This window comes from Eublepharis macularius, chromosome 17 (assembly GCF_028583425.1).
Source record: "Eublepharis macularius isolate TG4126 chromosome 17, MPM_Emac_v1.0, whole genome shotgun sequence".
NCBI classification, from domain to species: Eukaryota; Metazoa; Chordata; class Lepidosauria; order Squamata; family Eublepharidae; genus Eublepharis; species Eublepharis macularius.
Window position 1 is genome coordinate 398,017 of NC_072806.1, and position 19,410 is coordinate 417,426.

Sequence of the window (19,410 nt, forward strand, 5' to 3'; positions counted from 1 at the left end):
CAGCTGCAAAAAATGCTTTCTACAATCTCACTCTAGTCTGGAAGATGGCTTCTTACCTCGACGCAGCCGACCTGGCCACCTGGATCCATGCTATGGTAACATCAAAACTTGACTATTGTAATGCTCTATACATTGGTCTCCCATCTAAGTTAACTAGGAGGCTCCAACTGGTGCAAAATGCTGCGCTCAACTATTATCAGGAACGAGCAGGAGCTTGAACATCACTCCCATCCTACAGTCACTCCATTGGCTACCCATCAGCTACCGTGATCAATTCAAGGTGTTGGTTATTACATGCAAAGCTCTGCACGGCCTTGGCCCAGCATACCTACGAGATTGCCTCACTCGTTATGTCCCTCCACAGCAGCTTCGCTCATCCGAACAGGGCCTCTTGCAGGTGCCAGCCTGCACATGGGTGAAATCAACAGCAGCCCATACACAGGCTTTCTCTGTGGTGGATCCTACCCTGTGGAATGACCTGCCTGAGGAGGTCAGGAGAGCCCCCACCCTCCTGGCTTTCCGCAATCAATGCAAAACTGAATTATTCAAAAAGGCTTTTTTACTCTGATAGGAGGGCAGTATTGTAGGGAGGGAGTCTTGGATGTTTCGCTAATAGGAGAGCAGTATTGTGGGGAGGGGGTCTCGGATGTTTCACCAATGAATTGGGAACCATGGGCTCCACCATTATGTTGCTTTACATATTATCTGTTGCTTTGAACATGTACTCGTATATACTGCTTGTGCTTCATGTTGTCTAATGTCAATCCTAGAATGGATTATGTTCTGTTTCAGCAATCCTTCAGCCCCATATTGGATCCTTGCTAATGCTATGTCTCTGTAAACTTGTATTCATCTACCCTATGACATTGTTTACGGAAATGTCCTTGACACTGTATGGAAATGCCTACCCTTGTCCTTGCTACTGATTGTACTAATTTCACATTATGTAATCTACCTTGAGTCTCAGTGAGAAAGGCGGACTACAAATGACATAAATAAAATAAAATAAAAGATGTCTTTACCTTGAGCCGATTATTCCCAAGATATTCCCCATCCATCTTCTTGATCGCTTTGCACACACTGGCAATGTCGCAGTACTGCAGGAAGGCATACTGGGGGACGCCGTTCACTTTCTTGATATCGATATCCTGGGGGGGGGGGGACACGACACAACAGGAAGGCCATCTGAGCTCAGAGAGGGGTGGAGCACGACTCAAGAGAAGCAAGCAGGTTTCCACTCACACGTGTCCAACTGACATGCTCTGCCCTTCACCTTTCGATTCTTCTGGGAAAACCGCCATATTCCCACTGAAAACCAGCAGCGAGCATGACAAGCCCACCCCCAACTTGATAACTGAAGTGGGCATCGGCCCCAAATCTGGCCAACGTGCCGGCCCTTTAGAGGTGCCACCTGGCTCACCCTTCCACCGCTTTCCCCTTCCTGCGAGCAATATTGCTATTACCATACCCAGCATGATGGGTAGTGAATTTCCCCACACCCACCCCAGAGACCTCGGGGCACTCTCTCATCGTGGGTATATGCATGAAAGGGAGAGAGGGAGATGAAAGGTGGCTGAGCATCACCCCCTCCACGCCCAGTTCTTTTTGCTGTCTTCCACACGTGCAGGTCCCCAACAGATCAGGCCAAGCAAGGCTCACACCACTCAACTCCTCCCTCGCCTCCCCTGTCAAGGAGCGCCTCTGAACGGCTGCTCTTTTCCCAAGCACCTTCATATGTTGCTATCCTGGAATGATGGAGCTGCCTCTCAGTAAGACTCTGCAACATTTACAAGATACAAGGAAGTTTTTAAAAATGTACCTACATTGTTTGTGTTTAATAAGCTGACCCCAGCTTCCCTGAAAGATGAAACGTGTGCTCACATGCACTTGACATACTTTAACATATTTTCACACACAAAAATGCCAATGTACATACCACTATCCCTCCAAAACGCTGAAAAATGTTGCGAAGGTCATGATATGTGGTGGTTTTTTCCAGATTGCCAATGAAAAGAGTTCTTGTTGCTTTGGGGTGAAATTCATCTATCCTTTCATCCAAAGGCCGGAACTCATTCTCGCTTTCCGTTTCTTGAAATGAGAGATTACAGAGTTCTCCAGCATCGCCTTCTTAAAAATCTCAAAGCACCAAAAGAGGGTTGTCCTGCCCACCCCCACCCCTAGGATCAAAGGGTGCCAGAAAATTAAAGGCTATCAAAGCCTGTGGACTGGCAAACATTTAAGGAATGGACCCCATTAGCTGAAAATGGAATTCAACAGCTATCTGAAACAAAGGCGAAGGAGAGTTCTGAACTGATTTCAGCATGATACATTACTTTCTCCACCGACAAAAGCCTAACTCAGATTAGATTCTGCACCACTTTGGATTGCACTGTGCCTACTAAAATGAGAAATTAATCATTAATTGGGGGGGGGTGCACTCTGCTCCAATTTTATTTGTCCATTTCTATTCCTCTCCTCACACTGCATCCATGTGGCAACTACGAGAGTGTGAGCAGAGCCAGTTCTTCCTGCAGGATGTGCCTAACGAAGCACTGCTCACAGGGGCTCTATGCGCCACCTTCTCCCAAGGTGAGCACCAGAGCTCTTGGCAGGGCTCTGCTCGCTCAGGGCCAACCCTAACCCTCCCATCATGCTCACCTGGGCCTATCCAAGCGGTAACATCAATCTGCATGCCAAAGAAGAGCTTCCCTTTGGAGGCGTTCAGTGCCTTTTCCTGATCCTCCTGCTGCCGGAAAAACACCAGCCCATAGCGCTCTTCAGAGGCCCCATGGATCTGCACAGACGTCACCTTCCCGTACTTCTTGAACTCATGGAACAACCCATCTTTAAGGCTGGTGTCTAAACCCAGGGAACAAGATACAACAGTAGCCCTTTTGAACAGGTGGCGCCAGGAGTTCGTGGCACAAAAATACCAAAGGGGCATTTTCATTTCTTAGAGGCATTTCAACCTGCGTGGTGCAACACGAGATGCTCACACACAGGGAACCTGGCATCAGCCAGCACCTTTCTCAAGCCCAGAGCAGCCTAGAAAAGTCTCAGGAGCCACGTGGGAGACAGCCCTGGGCCAGAGCTCCAGTGCTCTCCTACTCCTCACCCCTCTGAAAGGAGCAGAATTTGAGTCATGTGAATAAGACAAACGTGTCAATGGGTGCCACTGAGCCAGCTTTTCTTTGTGAAGATTTCTTTTACTTTTATCCTTGAAGAAAAAAAACAGGGTTCTGCCTCCCTCTCTAGCTCATCAAGTAGTGTTGGAAAAGGCTGCCCAGTCCCTGGTCCCTCTAGCTGTCCAGAAACGTCATGCCAATTATGGAAATCTTCCTCAGCTCAGCCTGAAAAGAAGAGGCCCCCAAGGAGCCAGTCAGACGCTTGTCACCCCACTGGGAGGCTCTGGCTTTAGACCGTTACGTCTTGCCTGTATACTCCATTCACATCATGGAACTTCATTCAGGCTGCTTCCCAAGGAATTCCAGATCTCTCCTCCAGATCTGCTGAGCAGAAGCCAACAGCAGAAGGGCAGCAAGCCTCCCAGCCACCCACTGGGGATGTCAGAGAGGCAGCCCGGAGCACAAGAGGTGCATCTCCCAGGGGAGCATTCCTGAGCTGGGCCACACTTGCTTTGGGAGGCTTCAATTCTTCCTCAGGAGTCTTACCTGTGGAGCGCACGGGAAGATTCTGAACCTTGATCCCAAAACTTTTCCGGGGCTCATCTTTCTCCAGAGATGGAAGCAGCTGGGAGGTGGGTGCTGGAACAGCTGTGGACTGAACAGACCGGGCTGGAGACTCATCACTTGAACTGCTGCTGGAGTCACTGCTGTGGATGGAGAGAACTGCAGGTCAGCACACAGAGAAAGGCCAAGCAGCCGCCACCACCTTGGAATAACCACACAATTTCTACTCCATCAACAGCCAAATGTGCACAATTAAGGTGAATCTAATTCTCAATAAAGAACAGAGAAAGGTCTGTTTCTGAGGAACAGACAAAGGTGAGAAATTCGATCCAGTTGGACAGAACACCCCAAGGGCCAGGTCAGCCAGGCCACTAGAAATTTGAAGCCTCCGTCAAACTCCATGCACGATTAGCATGAAAGGTCTTTTTAACAGCCTTGCAGATGGCACTGCAAAGAGCACTGCCAGGGGCACTGCATTCACTAGTGGCACTGCTGGGATCGCTCCTGAGGAATCCAGTGCAACAAAAAACTTTGAGATTCTGGCAGACAGGAGACCTGCTCTTGTGTCACCCAGCATAGAGAAGAAGTAGCTGATCTGCCTAGTTTGGAGCTAACCCTCCCACCCCCCCCAGTGTACTCATATACTGTTCTTCTGGACAGATTAATGCCACACTCAGAGTGGTGAACAAAGTCAGTGTTATCATTATCCCCACAATACAGCTGGGAGCTGGGACTGAGGATAGTGGCTTACCCAAGGCCACCTACTGAGCTCATGGCAGTAGTGGGAGTCAAACCAGCAGAGTGCTGATTCACATCCCCACCACTTAACCATTCTGCTACAGCAGCTCTCAGGCAGGTAGATGCATTCTCCTATCTGTGAGTTGGTTCCTTCTTTCATTGCTTCTATGAAGTAGAAAGCAATTTTCATAACTCACTTCCAACCCATACAAGGGATTCATAATCATCATCTAAGCATTCGTGTGCAAAATCCTCAGAGATGGCCGTCGAGGAAACTGAATGTGGGTAATATGTCAAGTAGATCCTGTTACAATTTTCAACAATAGGGAAGATTTAATTAAGTGTAATGTCGAGTTTCAGCAGCTTAAGAGATGTGTAGGAAGACTGAAAAATTATGTAGGGCATACAGGACTGGTAGAGCCTCGTGGGTCCCTTTAAGCATTCTCATCACATAGCACTGCCAGGTGCTACTGTCAATAAGAGAATAGCAAAATCTATAATTAAATTTTAAACAGATTAAGATCTAAACTGAAGCCAGGGACTTCACCTTTTGAAAACAGATGGAATATCAGCCCTGTCTGCAGCTTTAAGGGAAACATATGGCCTTGTATGGGGTTGTAAGTACAACGAGTAGCAAGGAAGAGAAACCCCTCTCATCAAAACAATCCGATTCAGAACAGTGTTGGAAGTGGGACTGCCAGACCTCTATCTGAGCATGAGGAATTATTGTTCAGAGAGTGCAAATGCAACTATCTAGAATAAAATTTGGATTTTTAACCACACAACCCCGCCCCCCACGTGCATAATGTTGTCCCTCCAAAATGCTTTTTAAAAAGGTGGTTTTTCCCCCAGACTGCCAATGAACAGTTCTCACAACTTTGGGGTAAAATGCAACTACTGTTATACTCATACAAGAGCAGCCACCGTACACAGGTTTCCTCTCCAAAAAACATTCCCAGGAGACATTCCAACCATGTGGGAACATACGTGGGTTGGAGAGTCACATCCAGCCAGCGCCTGTTGCCATGCACAGCACCACGAATGACTCCTTGCCACAAGCCACGGACAAAACACGGCAGCTACCACCACATCCCACCCCACGTGAAACTGCCCATCCTGAGCCAGACAAAACTGTTTAAACTCCTAATGAAATGGATTCCAAGAAAAAGTAAATGGATGGCCGTCTTTTTGCAAGCCCCCACTGGCTTCAAGTGAGCTCTGGCTATGTGGTAAGCGTATATACTTGCCACAAAAACAGATCCACAAACTTGTCATAAAAAGACTGATTTCATTGCCATCATATCTTGATCAAAGCAATGACAAATTTCTGAACTCAGTGTATTTTACCTCCCACCCTAATCTTGTTTAATTTTATATCCCTATTTCCATAAATATTTTACTAACCATTCTGTTCTAGCAACAAATTAGAACACTGGAGTTTAGATTTTTTTTTTTGAGAGGGGGAGCTAAAAAAAAAAGCTAAGAGCTCACTATTCTTGTTCTGTGAGCCCAGCCAAAGAAGATGAAAGACTCCAACTGATTCCATGTAATCGGATGCCTGCTGATTTTGGCCAATGGCAGGCTGCACTGAACAAAGCCTTTTCACAACCTGCCTCTCTCTTTTGCAGCCCGGCTGTCATTTCTTCAGACTCCTCGTGGCTTAGCTCAAGGCCCTGGCCTAGGATTCAGCCCACAGGCATATCCAGGCCCACAACAACCCCTTCTGTGCAGCCATGACGAAGGAAAGGAGGACAGCTGCATGCCTCTTGAGCGCAGCAAGGGGGCACTGTAGAGCCCTCACAAGGCACTACTATGGTTAAGAACTGGCTTCTTTCATGGGTATTTAAATTGCCCCCATTACTTCTCAGGCTGAGCAACAAAGCAGGGAGTAAACACTCCCTCCTCTGTACACAAATATTTATTGTGCCAATTTACAAAATCCACATCAAGCCTTTCCGCCCAACCAGGGCCACCAAGCAGATACGAGAACCCAAAGCAAAGAGACCTCCTCCAAAGGGGAAAGTCATCCTGTGCTTATCAACAATCTCTCCGGGAACATCTGCCGCATCCGGAAGGTACATGCTGGGGATTACAGCAGGCCAAGCCTCCCACTTTCTGCTTTCAGGGTCATGGGTGGGGGCTCTCATGCACTGGCTTCTCCCATTTCCCTAAGGCGTAAATCTCACCAAGTGTACAGCTCCACACAGGAAGGGTCTACTCATCCATTACCTTTTTATCCTGCCCTTCCTTCATGAAGCTCAAGGTAGTGAGTGATCCTACAAGGCCTACCCTACTAGCTGGAGAGGTGAGGAGGGAGCTGAAAACAGGACATTTTTTTTAGTACATAAAAAGCTAAAGAGGTGCCCTGCTGGATCGGGCCAGTGGTCCACTTAGTCTCGCACACTATTTTACAGAGTGACCAAGTGACCAACTAGCTGACCTAGAAGGCCAACACAGAGGCCAAGGGAAGCCCTGATGCTGCCAGCTACCACTGGTATTGAGAGGTTGGTATAGTTGCCAAGGTTGGTATAGTTCTATCAACTGCATCTGGTTCACCAACACTCTCCTTTCCTAGACTCACCTGATCCAGACAGCTGGTCCATGCTTTTGTAGCCTTGCAGTTGTATTATTGTAATGCCTCTTACGCTTGGCTGCCCTGGAAGCCAACTCAGAAACTGCAGCTGGTTCTGAATGCAGCAATTACTGACAGGCACAACAACGGGAACACATCTGGACTCCTTCAGAACAGCCCTGCCAGTTCGTTTCTGTGTTCAATTCAAGGTGCTGGATATGACGTCTGAAGCCCTTCATAGCCCAGGACCTCCCTCTCTCAAGGACTCTCTTTTCCCATACCTCCGTGTGCAGCAGTTGTGGTTCTCAGGTTGCCAACTGGTAGCTGTTCACTGCTTAGGGTTGCCTTCCTGGTCTCAACTAGAACCCAGGCCTTTTCTGTTGTCAATCCCATCGGTGGAATGGGCTTCTGTGAGGAGGTGAAGGGTTGTCTAAAAATGTCTAGAGACGGAAGTGCTATAAGGCCACTCTATTTGCTGGGGCTTTAAATGGGATATCAGCTGCAGGTACCTTTTAGGGGGAAGCAGTTTTTTTGGCATTTGATTTTATTCTAAGAGAGTTAATTTTGAATTGGTAAGCGCCCCTGAGCCATGAAGAAAAAGAGGATATAAACATTTTAATAAAAATAAATGCAGATGCTTTGACCACGTCTCCGTTAGAATCACCATCATTACCTCCTACATGTAATTTACACCCTCTGGATTATACACGGCAAAGAAGAATGATGCCAACAACAGGAGACAGCCACTAAAGAATAGTGAATTTGTTTTCTTCGCCTCTTCACTTAGCAATACCTTCATACTTTCAAAAGCCTTCCCAGTCAGTTAAAGAATAACCCACATAACCCCTAGCTGTCACAATTCAACATGTCAAAAAGCACAGGCCTCAAGTGAACTAAAAGTTATTCTATTAGCATACAAAAGGAAAATTCACACACTCTCTAGGAAACCTCAGGTACAGAATGAGGCAGAGCTGAGAACACCACACTGATGCATGTCAACATACGAACGGCAAGATAGGGAAAGAATGACTAAGCACCTGCAGAGGGAACTGCAGAGAAGTGCACACTGCTTGCTGCTCAAACCTGAAGAACACCACCCTTGACACAGCTGGTGAACAGCCACTAGGAAGGGTGGGGACGGAAACCAAGGGAGGCATGAGAGGCAACGGGGTCCCTTGCAAGTCAAGAGTTTCCATGCCACTGGGGAGGGGGGCTCTTCTAGAAAGGCACTTGTGGAGGCCTCTGCATTGTGATCCCCCTTGGGAACCCACTGGATTTCTCTGCAAGCTGTTACTACTCAGAACCAGAATTACTTCAGCTGCAAAATGGGAAAGCTAGTGACTTACCTCAGAGGGCTGTTGAAAAGAATAACAGGTAGGTAGCAGCTGTAACCCGCACCGAGCCTTTGGGATGGGGTGGAAGGCAAATTCAGGAAGCAAGCAGCACAAATGGAAAGGCCCTCTGAACAGCTTTCTGTTAAGGTGGACCAACTTCATCCTAACAACACTGACCTACATCAGGAATGTGATCAGCTGACGGCCACAACATGTCAAGCTCTGCTAGTTAATGCTGGCACTGTGACTAAGTCTGAGTCAGTAAACAACACGGCTATGTTACCCCACCCCTTTTGCTAAAATTAAGCATGCAAGAAATCAGTCGGCACTGAAGCACAGCCCAGAGGTTCATAAGAAACCAGCACAGTTGGTCAACTTTGTGGGCTTAAGGCAGTAGTAAAGTGCAGGGTATGCAGATAAATGACCTCATTTTGGCTTTGCCTCTACGCAGAACAGACTTGGCTAGGAGTTGTGGGCGTGAGGTGCTGCTTTCACCTCACTTAGACAGTAACTCTGTCTCCATGTGCCATATGGGAAAACCAAGACTGGCCTTCCTTGCAAGGTCCCTGTAATCACACTGATACTTTCAGGTGAGTAACTGTGCTGTCTGCAGTCGAAAAACAAGAGCCAGGTCAGGGCCCAGATCTTGCTCTGTAACCATACTGAATAAGAAGCTTATTTGTAAAGTGCTGACCTGGTCTCTTTTTTACTCCCTTCCTAACTGTAACCCTGCATCAGCAGAAGGACAGTGCCCAGATCTCATGAGGTGATAGTATCGCTTTACCCGGCTCTGGTTAGACCTCACTTGGAGTCCCGTGTTCAGTTTTGGGCACCACAGTTTAAGAAGGATGTTGACAAGCTAGAACGTGTCCAAAGGAGGACAACCAAGATGGTGAAGGGTCTGGAGAATGGTCCTTTGGACACTTACGGGGAACGGTCCTTCTCCTCTGAGGACAGGAGGATTTCCTTCCTCTTTCCCGTGGGAGCCTGGAACACCCCCTTCTTCCTCAGTTCAGATGACTCCGTCAGCAGTGACTTCACCGGTATCGGTATCAGCCTTGTGATGGCTAGTCTGTGTGCCTGTCTGTTCTGAAAAGAGCGAAACAGACTTGAAGCAGGACAGTTAGTGACAGTGGAAGGTAACGTGGTGTGAAAGACCAAGCAGGGCAGGGGACGAGGGGCCTGGGAGGGGAGGACGTCCTCCTGTCCTCAGAGGAGAAGGACCCTTCTCGGTAAGTGTCCAAAGGTCCGTTCCCCCTCTCAGGCGGAGGACATCTTGGGTGCTCCCAAGGCAGTTACTCTCTATAGGGTGGATCGTGTTTCTTTTCCTGAACCACGTTGCAGTATTCTCCTTCTGAACGTGGCGTCCGCTGAGTTGTACAGGTTTAGTTTGTAATGCCTCACAAAGGTGGAAACAGATGGCCACGTGGCGGCCTTGCGGATCTCCTCCACCGATGCGTTATTATGAAGGACTGCATTGGTTGCCGCACTTCTGACTGAATGTGCCGTAATCCCTTCAGGGGCTTCCCTGTTGCAGGATTTGTATGCCTCAATGACGCAGTTCTGATATACCTGCCAACTGTCGTCGCCAACATTTTCTTGCCTGTGTTAGGAGGTGCCATGTTAATGAAGAGAGACTTTCTTATTGTTTCTGTCCCAGTCAGACACACTTTGAGGGTCTTCCTCACATCAAGGTCATGCCATTCCTCTTTAGGGTGTGCTGGATTAGGACAGAGGGATGGAAGGTTGCTCTCCTGGATCCTGTGAAACGTCGGGCTGGCCTTGGGCAAGACGGTGGGGTCTGTGTGGACCACCTTATCCCTGTGGAAGATGCATTTGTTGGGCTTGATTGATAATGCCCCGAGTTTAGAGATTCTCCTGGCCGAAGTGATAGCGACAATGAAAATGGTTTTTAACTTCAGCCATTTTAAGGGAACTTCTCTCAGAGGTTTAAAGGGTGGTTTGGTTAGAGCTGATAATACGATATGTAGCCTCCAGGTAAGGAGGCGGTGGACTTAACAGGGTAGCTCCCCTCAGGAATCGATGTACAGTACATGCGGATGTCTAGAAAGTTTGATACCCTCCAACAGAGGCAGTACTGAGGAAAGGGCTGCCACATGCTTGCGTAGTGTGGCTGGCTTGAGACCTGAGTCCAGACCATCTTGAAGGAAAGCTAGGACAGCGCCCAGTGGGGGGTGTAGACAGTCCACTTTCTTTCTCCTTGACCATCTGGCGAAGGCTTTCCAGGCAGTGTTGTAGATTCTGACCATTGTCTTCTTTTTGGAGGCTAGGATTGTGTGTACTATCTGAGAGGGGTATCCCAGGTTGGACAGGGAATTCCTCTCAACTTCTATGTGGCCAGACACATCCAATCTGGGCTGGGATGATGGATTGGATCCTGGTGGAGTAGGTCTGAGAAGGTGGAGGGGGGGTGACGAAGACATTGACTGGAGGGTGGATGTCTCCTTGCCCACCATGGAGCTATTAGGATCAGGTCTGCGCCCTAATCCGCTATTTTTCTTAGTAGCTTGGGTATGATTGGCATAAGAGGGAAGGCATAGAGTAGGCCGTTTGGCCAGGAGAAGGTGAGGGCATTGATCCCCTCTGCCTGTGGGGTGGAAGTATCTGGTGAAGAACCTTGGGACTTGGTGGTTCCGGTGAGTCGCAAATAAGTCCAGGATCGGCTGACCAAACTGAACCGTCACTTCCTGGAACACCTCCTGCTTGAGGATCCACTCTCCTGGTTGAATGGATAGTCTGCTCAGCCAGTTGGCCTGTGAGTTGGCCGTACCCTTGATGTGTTCCGCCTGTATGGAGGACAGGCATAGTTCTGCCCATGAAATGATCTTTATCGCCTCTTTGTGGAGCCTGGACGACCTGCAGCCCCCTTGCTTGTTGATATACGTCTTGGCAGATGTGTTGTCCATGCAGATCAACATGTCCTTGCCTGATATAAGGTTGGAGAAATGTGAGAGGGCCAGGCAGATCGCCCTCCTCTTGAGAAGGCTGATGGGGAGCCACGATTCCTCCTTGTACCAGAGACCCTGGACCGGACAGCTCTGCAGGGTCATCCCCCAACGCGTTAGGCTGTCATCTGTGAATATCTGCATCCTCAGAGGGTTCTGGAAAGATTTGCCTCGTCAGAGACTGTTGTCGCGAGACCACTATCTGAGGCTTTCTTTGACTTTCTGTGGTACCCTGACATGACTGTCGGACTTGGACATGATCTGGAACTGGAAAGGACAGAGAAAGGTGAGCAGCTCCCTGGTGAGGAAGTGTCCCCAGTAGATGGCCTTGCAATTCGCTACAAGTGTCCCCATCAGTTTGGATAGGGCTAGTAGTGATGTAGAGTTGCTCCGAATTACGGACTTGACTAACTCCTTGGTCTTCTGAATCTTTTCCTGAGGGAGGAAAAGGCACCCTTTCCTGGTGTCCACTATCATTCCCAGATGCAAGAGTCTCTGGGAGGGAATGATGGAGTACTTGTTCATATTTATTAGGAATGTGTGCAATTAGAGATGGTGGATCGCTGCCCACGTGTCCTGGAGAGCTTTCTCTCTGGAGTCCACCATGACATGGATGTCGTCCAGATATGGGTGGATGTGAATCCCTTTCTCTCTGACGCGGACAATGGGGTTGAGAAGTACCTTTGAGAACACCCTGGGGGTTGTGGCCAAACTGAAGGGTAGTACTCTGAACTGGAAATGTTGGTCATTTGCGCAGAATCTCAGGAAGTGACGATTTGCTCGATAGATAGGAATGTATAGGTAGGCTTCACTGAGGTCTATCGATGTGAGAAACTCCCTGGAGCGCAGGGCCTTGGAGGTGAAGAGCAGTGTTTCCATGCAAAAACGTTTTAAGTTTTATGAACTGGTTTATGAATTTTAAGTCCAGAATTGCCCTCCAGTCCCCGTTTTTCTTTGGAACAGTGAAGAAAATGGAATAGACCCCATGGCCAGACTCCTGACGGGGAACGGGCTCCACGGCCTTGATATCCAGAAGATGCTGAATTGCCTTTTGAGTAATAAGCTTCCGCTGGAGGTTTTTGCGAAGGGGAGACTTCAGTAAGCAACCTGGTGGGCAGGATTTGAACTCGATGGAATGTCCTTTGGAGGCCACTTCCAAGGTCTAGGCATCTGCCTTTGGCTCTTCTCAAGATTGCTGGAACAGCTGTAGCCTCCCTCCCACCAGGGCCCAAAGCGAGTCAGGATTTTGGGGCTTTGGTGTCGAAATCCTGTCTGTCTCCTCTGGATTGTGGGTGTCTGTTGGATCTGGACTCAAAGGGACCTCTCTTGAGATTTTGTCTGGAGAAATTCCTGGAAGAACGTTTGGTCTCCTGCCGGTATCTAGACAGGGTGTGGTGGGGACAAAAGGACTGCACACTAAAAGTTTGTCTGTCAGTCCTTTTGAGTGTTTTAGGCAATGCCTTCTTCTTGTCCTGAGTTTATACCAGAATCTTTTCCAGTGCTTCTCCAAACAGTTTATCGCCCTGAAAGGGGTAAGCTGTAAGAATGAATCTGGAGTGAAGATTAGCTGGCCAAGCCCTTAGCCAGAGAAGTCTCCTAGTAACCACTGTGGATGCTATGGCCCTGGAAGAGAAGGTTAAGGCGTCTACAGTGGCGTCCGCTGCAAAGGTGTTGGCCTTCAGAATCCTGTTGACTCCCTCTAAAAGACATCTGTGGTTCTCTGGGAGTAGTTGTATGAGCTTACGGACCCATACTACCGATGCTCTTGAAACGATGGAGGCGGCGGCGCTGGCTCTTATTGCCATGGCTGATGCTTCGTGGGCCTGTCTGAGAGCGGTTTTCGCTTTTCTAAGTTATCCTTGCCCGTCCTCTGACAGCAGGCCCGTGGATTGTTGAGCTGTGACAGGGGCATCAATTCGTGGAACCTGTAACAACTCATTAGCATAAGCAGGTAAAGCATATAACTTTTTGACTGAATCTGAATACAGTTTGTTGGCTGCAAGGGCAGCCCTTTCTGGATTCAATTGTCTTTCAAAGTACGCCGGGAAAGGGGAAGATCCTTTCTGTGGTGTCGGCCCTGGGGAAAAATTCTCTACACTCTTTGGGTCTGGAAAAGGTTATTTATTTAATTTATTTAATTCAATTTATATTCTGCCCTCCCCGCGACAGCAGGCTTAGGGTGGATTACATACAGTATAACACATTAATATATATACATACATTAAAGTACATATAAAAATCACATAAATATTAAAACAGTAAAGCAGCACTTTTCAAGAAAAAATCTCCTCAGATGTTTAATAGAGGCTGGGTGGTAGATACATCTGGTAGGGAGGGCACCTTTCCCTCTATTCAGCCGTTGGGGAGGCCTTAGCCAGCATCAACCATATGCTTGGCAGAACAACTCCATCTTACAGGCTCGGCGAAAAGATGACAAATCTGGCCGGGCCCTGGTCTCTTTAGACAGAGTGTTCCACCAGGACCAGGACTGAAAAGGCCCTGGCTCTGGTCGATGCTAGGCAGGCCTCCCTGGGGTCAGGGATCATTAACAGCTGTTTATTGCTGGATCGAAGCGTCTTCCGGGGCTCATATAGGGAGAGGCGGTCCTGCAGATACATTGGTCCCAGTCTGCATAGGGCTTTATAGGTTAATACCAAAACCTTGAATCTGATTCAGTACTCCACTGGCAACCAATGCAGCTGGTGTAATACTGGTGTTATGTGTGCATTAAAAGGCACTCTGGTGATGACACGCCCCGCTGCATTTAGGACCAGTTGCAACCGCTGGAACAGGTTCAAAGGAAGCCTTGCGTAAAGCGCATTACAGTAGTCTAACCTGGAGGTGACCATTGCCTGGACCACTGTAGTTAAGTCGTTGGCTGAGAGATAGGGAGCGAGCTTAGGATCTTCCTCTTCCCCTTCTGGGGTTTCTTGAAGGTCTAGGGCTGCCAGGGCTTTAGTTAGCAGATATTGGTAGTAATCCATTTTGAACAACCTGTTGGATTGTTCTGGAACGGAGACCTCTTCCTCCTCCTCCTCAGAGAGGAACTCTCCCTCCTCGCTTTCAGAGGACGTTTCCCCCTCTCAGATGCATCCCTGGCCCTTGGATCTGTCTGGGGTAGACTTTTGTGCAGCCTTGGTTAGCCACTGCCTCTCTGTTGCTTGCTAGAGGGGGAGGGGGGAATGGAGGACTCCTCATTGTCGGCTCTGGAATGGGGCTGGCAGAATTTAACAATCTCCACCCTCACTGTCTCAGGAGGGAGAGCAAATCACCTTGCTGAAAGTGTCTGAGGTCGCCAGGTATGTTACCTGCCCTTGGATTGCCAACATCTGCAGGAGGCAGGGCCCAAACCAAGGGAAAAGGCCTGCTGCACTTTCTCCAGGCGGGAGGATGGCTAGCACGTCGTTTTGAGCTATGCAGGTCTTGGCGCAAATGCTGTCGCTGCTTCCCACCTTTCAGGTTGGCGCCTTTCTCAGCCACCTGGCAGAGATGAGCTGATGATTCCGGCTCCTGGTGTCTTCTCCAAGGTTTTTTGGAGTGATTACTCAAGTTGGAAAGTTGCCGGGATCCCATTCCAGCCCGCGCTGGGGGGGGGGGAGGATGGTACCAGGAGGATTGGAGCTCTCGGCTGCGAGGGCAGTCGTTGCTGAAACTTCCTCCTTGCCGTCCATGAAACTCCCCTCTGAACCCCTAGATTCCATGCCGTCTTTGGTCTAGCCATCCATCAAAGAAGAGAAAGGAGCGGAGGAAGGGAGCAAAGAGGAAGCAAGTAGAAGAACAAGTAAAGCAAGAGAATATGGGGGGAAAAGTCGAAATAGAGGAAAAAGAATTCAAGTGCTAGCAAATAAGAGGCAGAGGGATCTGCCGAAATGATTGCTCTCCCTGGAGGCAGGAAAGAACTGAAGAAGGGGGTATTCCAGGCTCCAACAGGAAAGAGGAAGGAAATCAACTTCCTGCCTCCCTGACTGGGCAAAGGGAATCACCCACGATGTCCTCCGCCTCAGAGGGAGAACAAGTCCTGTGAGGAAAGGCTGAAGGAGCTGGATATGCTTAGCCTGGAGAGGAGGCGACTGAGAGGTGATATGATAGCCCTCCTCAAGTATTTGCAGGGCTGGCACATAGAGGATAGAGCGGGGCTGTTTTCTGTTGCCCCAGTGAGTTGGACCAGAAACGAGTAAAAATTAAAGCAAAAGAGTTTTCGGCTAAACATTAGGAAGAACTTCCTGACAGTGGGAGCGGTCCCTCAGTGGAACAGGCTTCCCTGGGAGGTGGCGGGCTCTCCTTCCTTGGAGGTATTTAAGAAGAGGCTGGATGGCCACCTGACAGTTATGACGATTCTCTGACTTAATATGAACATACACAGATCGGGAGAGGGAGGGCACGAAGGGCTGAGCCGGTGCTTGGCTCTCATGGCCATTTCTTATGTTATGCCCAGGGTGATGCCGATCACCACGTCAGGGCCAGGAAAGAATTTCCCTCCCGGCCAGATTGGCCGGGGATCCTGGAGGTGTCCTGCCTTCCTCTGGGCATCGAGCAGCGGTCACTCAGGGAGTGAGAGGGGTAGGGAGGTAGCTATAGCTTTGAGCAGCAGATTGGGCTGGATAAACCCTTGGTGACTCTTCTAGCTCTACATTACTATGAATGTTTAGGTGGAAGCAAGGTTCTGTGACTCCAAAAGGCTCTTGCTTGCCAAAGAAGAACACAAAGAATGTCTGCACAAAGTAATATAAGTCACCCTTTCACTCTCTGAAGCAACAGACTGATGAATTCACTTGTACAGCAATTACAACAGCAGCCACCATGGGCTGAGGCACAACAGGCTACATATTACTTAGTGACTAAACACCAGTTCACAACTTTGGCACTGTTGTTTGAAAACTTGGTAAGACCCTATTATTCTCTAATCTCCCTACATTTTTTCAGTGTATACAGTTATTTCTACACATTACACAGGTGCTAAATTTAATTTTGTAGCCATCTGTTTTCTGGTCAACACCACACTCTGTTACTTGCCATTTAAGAGAAAAACGCACCCTTGGGAATTAACACATCCTAGCAAGTATTCAAATCTTCCTCGCCTGTGATTCTCCTACCCTTTGGAGATCAGCTGCCATGGCTCTCCACTTCAGAAATATTTCGGAGGCCTGAGAACTAAACCTGAAATCCCCATGAGGCAACAACCACAGCTTCTGCTGTACATCACACCAGAACTCTTCACCTGCCAGCACTTAACACCAAGCAGGGGCCAGCTGTGGAGTGACCACAGCTCTTGGTATCATCTTTCCTTGCCCCTTACCCAGAATAAGCTTCTTTAACAACCACATCCTGAACATACACGCAGAAGACTGAAACGTTTTAGGCAGCCATGCTAGAAAATTCTAATGTTTATAAACGGGTTTTCCTTCAACTCAAAGCAAGCTTAGAAGCTAATTATAAGCCCACCTGTCTGCTACTTGGGTCACACCAATGGCCAGGGGGAAAAGGCCCAACTGTCATCCAAAACATTCCTGCCTGATCCTCTAGCAAGAAGACCAGGTTCTAAGACTGTAGGGATCAGCTTGAATCACTGGTAAGGTGGCACAAGGTATTTTTTAAAAAAGTCTACCCAACGACACACGTGTTATTTTAAGTTCATACACATTCAGGCCTCTTTATGCAAACAGCATTGCACAGAGCAGCAGCCACTGGCCATGGGCACTTTCCTTGCCCCGTTCAGCATTCCTTTTAAAAAAGAAATTTCCCACCACTGTGTACAATTTTTATCAGTGTAGAAATCTAGGCTGCAGCAGCAGCAACTGTATGACATTAACCTATTTACCACACGGCTGCCCTTGAAAGCGGTCAGGGAACTATGGACAAGGATTCCTCCCCCGTCTGCTGCAAAAAGCCACCCTCTGCTTGGTCAAGCCAGTCACAGAGAGACGGTGTTGCAAATCAAGGATTAAGGAGTCAGCTTGCTTGGGGTGGGGTCCACTCCCCTGGGGGAGGCAACTTCATAGCTGGCAGGCCTGCTGCTGCTCAACTTTGATTGGGTGTGCTGGCTATGGCCTTTCCTCGATAAGCTTGATATAGCCACCATTATCCATGCTCTGATCACATCCAGACTGGACTACTGAAATGGGCTGAGTGTGGAGCTGCCTTTGTAGACAGTTCAAAAGCTTCAATAAATGTAAAATGCAGCAGCTCAATTGCTACCAGGAATACATCTCCTCAGTTCTCCTTCCCCCGCCTCCACAATTAAAACAAGCCTCTTACAAAATCAAAGTAAAATAAATAGTGACAGGTCTATAAAAGTTTCCAAATTCCTAAAAACAAATCGTCTATATGCTATACATTCAAATATTGATAAAGTTGTACGGTTCTCATTCTATTGAACGATGGAAGGTGAGCGTTGTCCCATCAGTGCTCCAACAGAGGCTTTTAGCATGGAGGGTCTCACCAGTTCTGAAAGGTCCACACTGGGACTGTTATTAAATTCTGGACAGAGTTCAAAGTGCCGGATATTTCTCTTAAACCCCAAAAGCTGCCAGCTAAGATTTTCTGCACAGGCTTTCCTCATCCGTCCCCAATCTCAAAGCAAAGGGAGAAAGGAAGGGCCTTGCGCCATCTCGTTGGTGGAACTCCCTCTCCACAATGGCTGCCCGACTCCAAGCCTCTACCGACTTCAGGGCTTTTCTTTTTGCTGTTTGGCAAGTTATTTGCCCTTAGTGCTGGGCTTGCTACAAGTAGGTGGTGTCAAACAACGTTTTTATTCAGCATTTATTTAGTTATGTAATTCAAAAGCTGTCTCGTTAGCCTTGTGCAGAGAGCACATTTGCAGGATATATAGTACCTGCTGCGCCAGAACACCCTTGTCATACCTCATTTCTCATACAAAGAAATATGTGGCTTTCTTAGACCTATGGCTGGCTACAGCCACAACACCCAGAACAGCTGGGTTCTGAGCAGAGATGTGAAGGCTCAGGAAAATATGGGAGGAAAACAGCCACCACCTCCCCAAGACTTTTTTTCCCAGTGAAAAGAATTGTATACACATCCAACATTTTCAACACATTTTTATATACCAAGTTACAAATAATTTTATACTGTTAAAGCAGAAAAGTATGGCATGATAAGCAAGTACTGCATTTTTCAGTTTCTCAAATTTTCTATCTATTTCAGAAAAGAAAAGCAATTTTTTTCATTGCTTCCAAATTCCAAGAAGTTTTACATCTCTAGTCTAGTACCTCCTCCGCTTTGATCAATGTGCTTCTTGTCTCCAGCCTAGATGAATATGCCCATCATATGTTAGCAACTTTTCTTAACAAAATGTACTTAGCACACACTATTTGGGTAGCTAATAGATGAGACCAAAACATGTCTGGCCCTCCTGGTCAAGAGTGACCCTACAAGGCCTGCCCCTAAGAGCTGCTGATCTGGAATGTTCTCAGAGCAGTGTTTAAAAGATGCAGTCAGAGTTGTGCAGGGTCTGGGAGGCCCAGATCTGCCAGAGCTTGGGCCAGTCACTTTTTCTCAGCCTAAACTACCTCATAGGGCTGTTGAGGGGATAAATTTGGAGGAAAAGAGAAAGGTGCTGTGAGTGGCATTGGGTCCTTTCTTGGGGAGAAAAGCAGGGTACAAATGTCTACATATATAAATAAATAATTCTCCATTCTGGTAGCAATTATGCTACTGATCTGACACTGGCCTGTGATCAGCAGAGATTTTGTTTTCACTTTAGGTACTTATTTGATTTCAACACTTTTTTATCCATTCTGTCCATAACAAAATGAGGACGCAACTCTCTTTCAAAGTTAGCTCAATGTCATTAAGCACAGCTAGTGCTTTCCAATGCGTTCTCAAATGTATTCCAATTCAGGCACTAGAATGGAGGGATAGTGAATGCGGACCTATTCCTTGATCCTGAAGAAGAAGAAAAGCATAGTAATCCAACATCCTTCCGTCCTCAACTGCTCAGCCTTGACAACAGGGCAACCCAAGGCAGTAAACCAACATTCACAGGAAGAACCGAATGTGCAAAGCTCTTGATCCTGAAACTGCCTCCTACTAATGAGGTGCTCGCTATCTTCATTAAGAAATGGAACCATTCCTACCACGCCTTTCCACCCTGC

General features: G+C 47.9%; 1 protein-coding gene across 2 annotated transcripts in view; it reads right to left on the bottom strand.

Annotated features, from left to right (window-relative positions):
* Window positions 1-19,410, bottom strand: part of SPEN (spen family transcriptional repressor) — a 75,487-nt gene that overhangs the window by 17,486 nt on the left and 38,591 nt on the right. For both annotated transcript variants that reach the window (XM_055001360.1, XM_055001362.1), the window contains 4 exons: window positions 3,672-3,832; window positions 2,659-2,859; window positions 1,937-2,088; window positions 1,023-1,148 (listed from right to left, as the gene is read on the bottom strand). In XM_055001360.1, coding sequence (XP_054857335.1) covers window positions 1,023-1,148; window positions 1,937-2,088; window positions 2,659-2,859; window positions 3,672-3,832 — 640 coding nt within the window. The remainder of the gene's footprint in view (window positions 1-1,022; window positions 1,149-1,936; window positions 2,089-2,658; window positions 2,860-3,671; window positions 3,833-19,410) is intronic.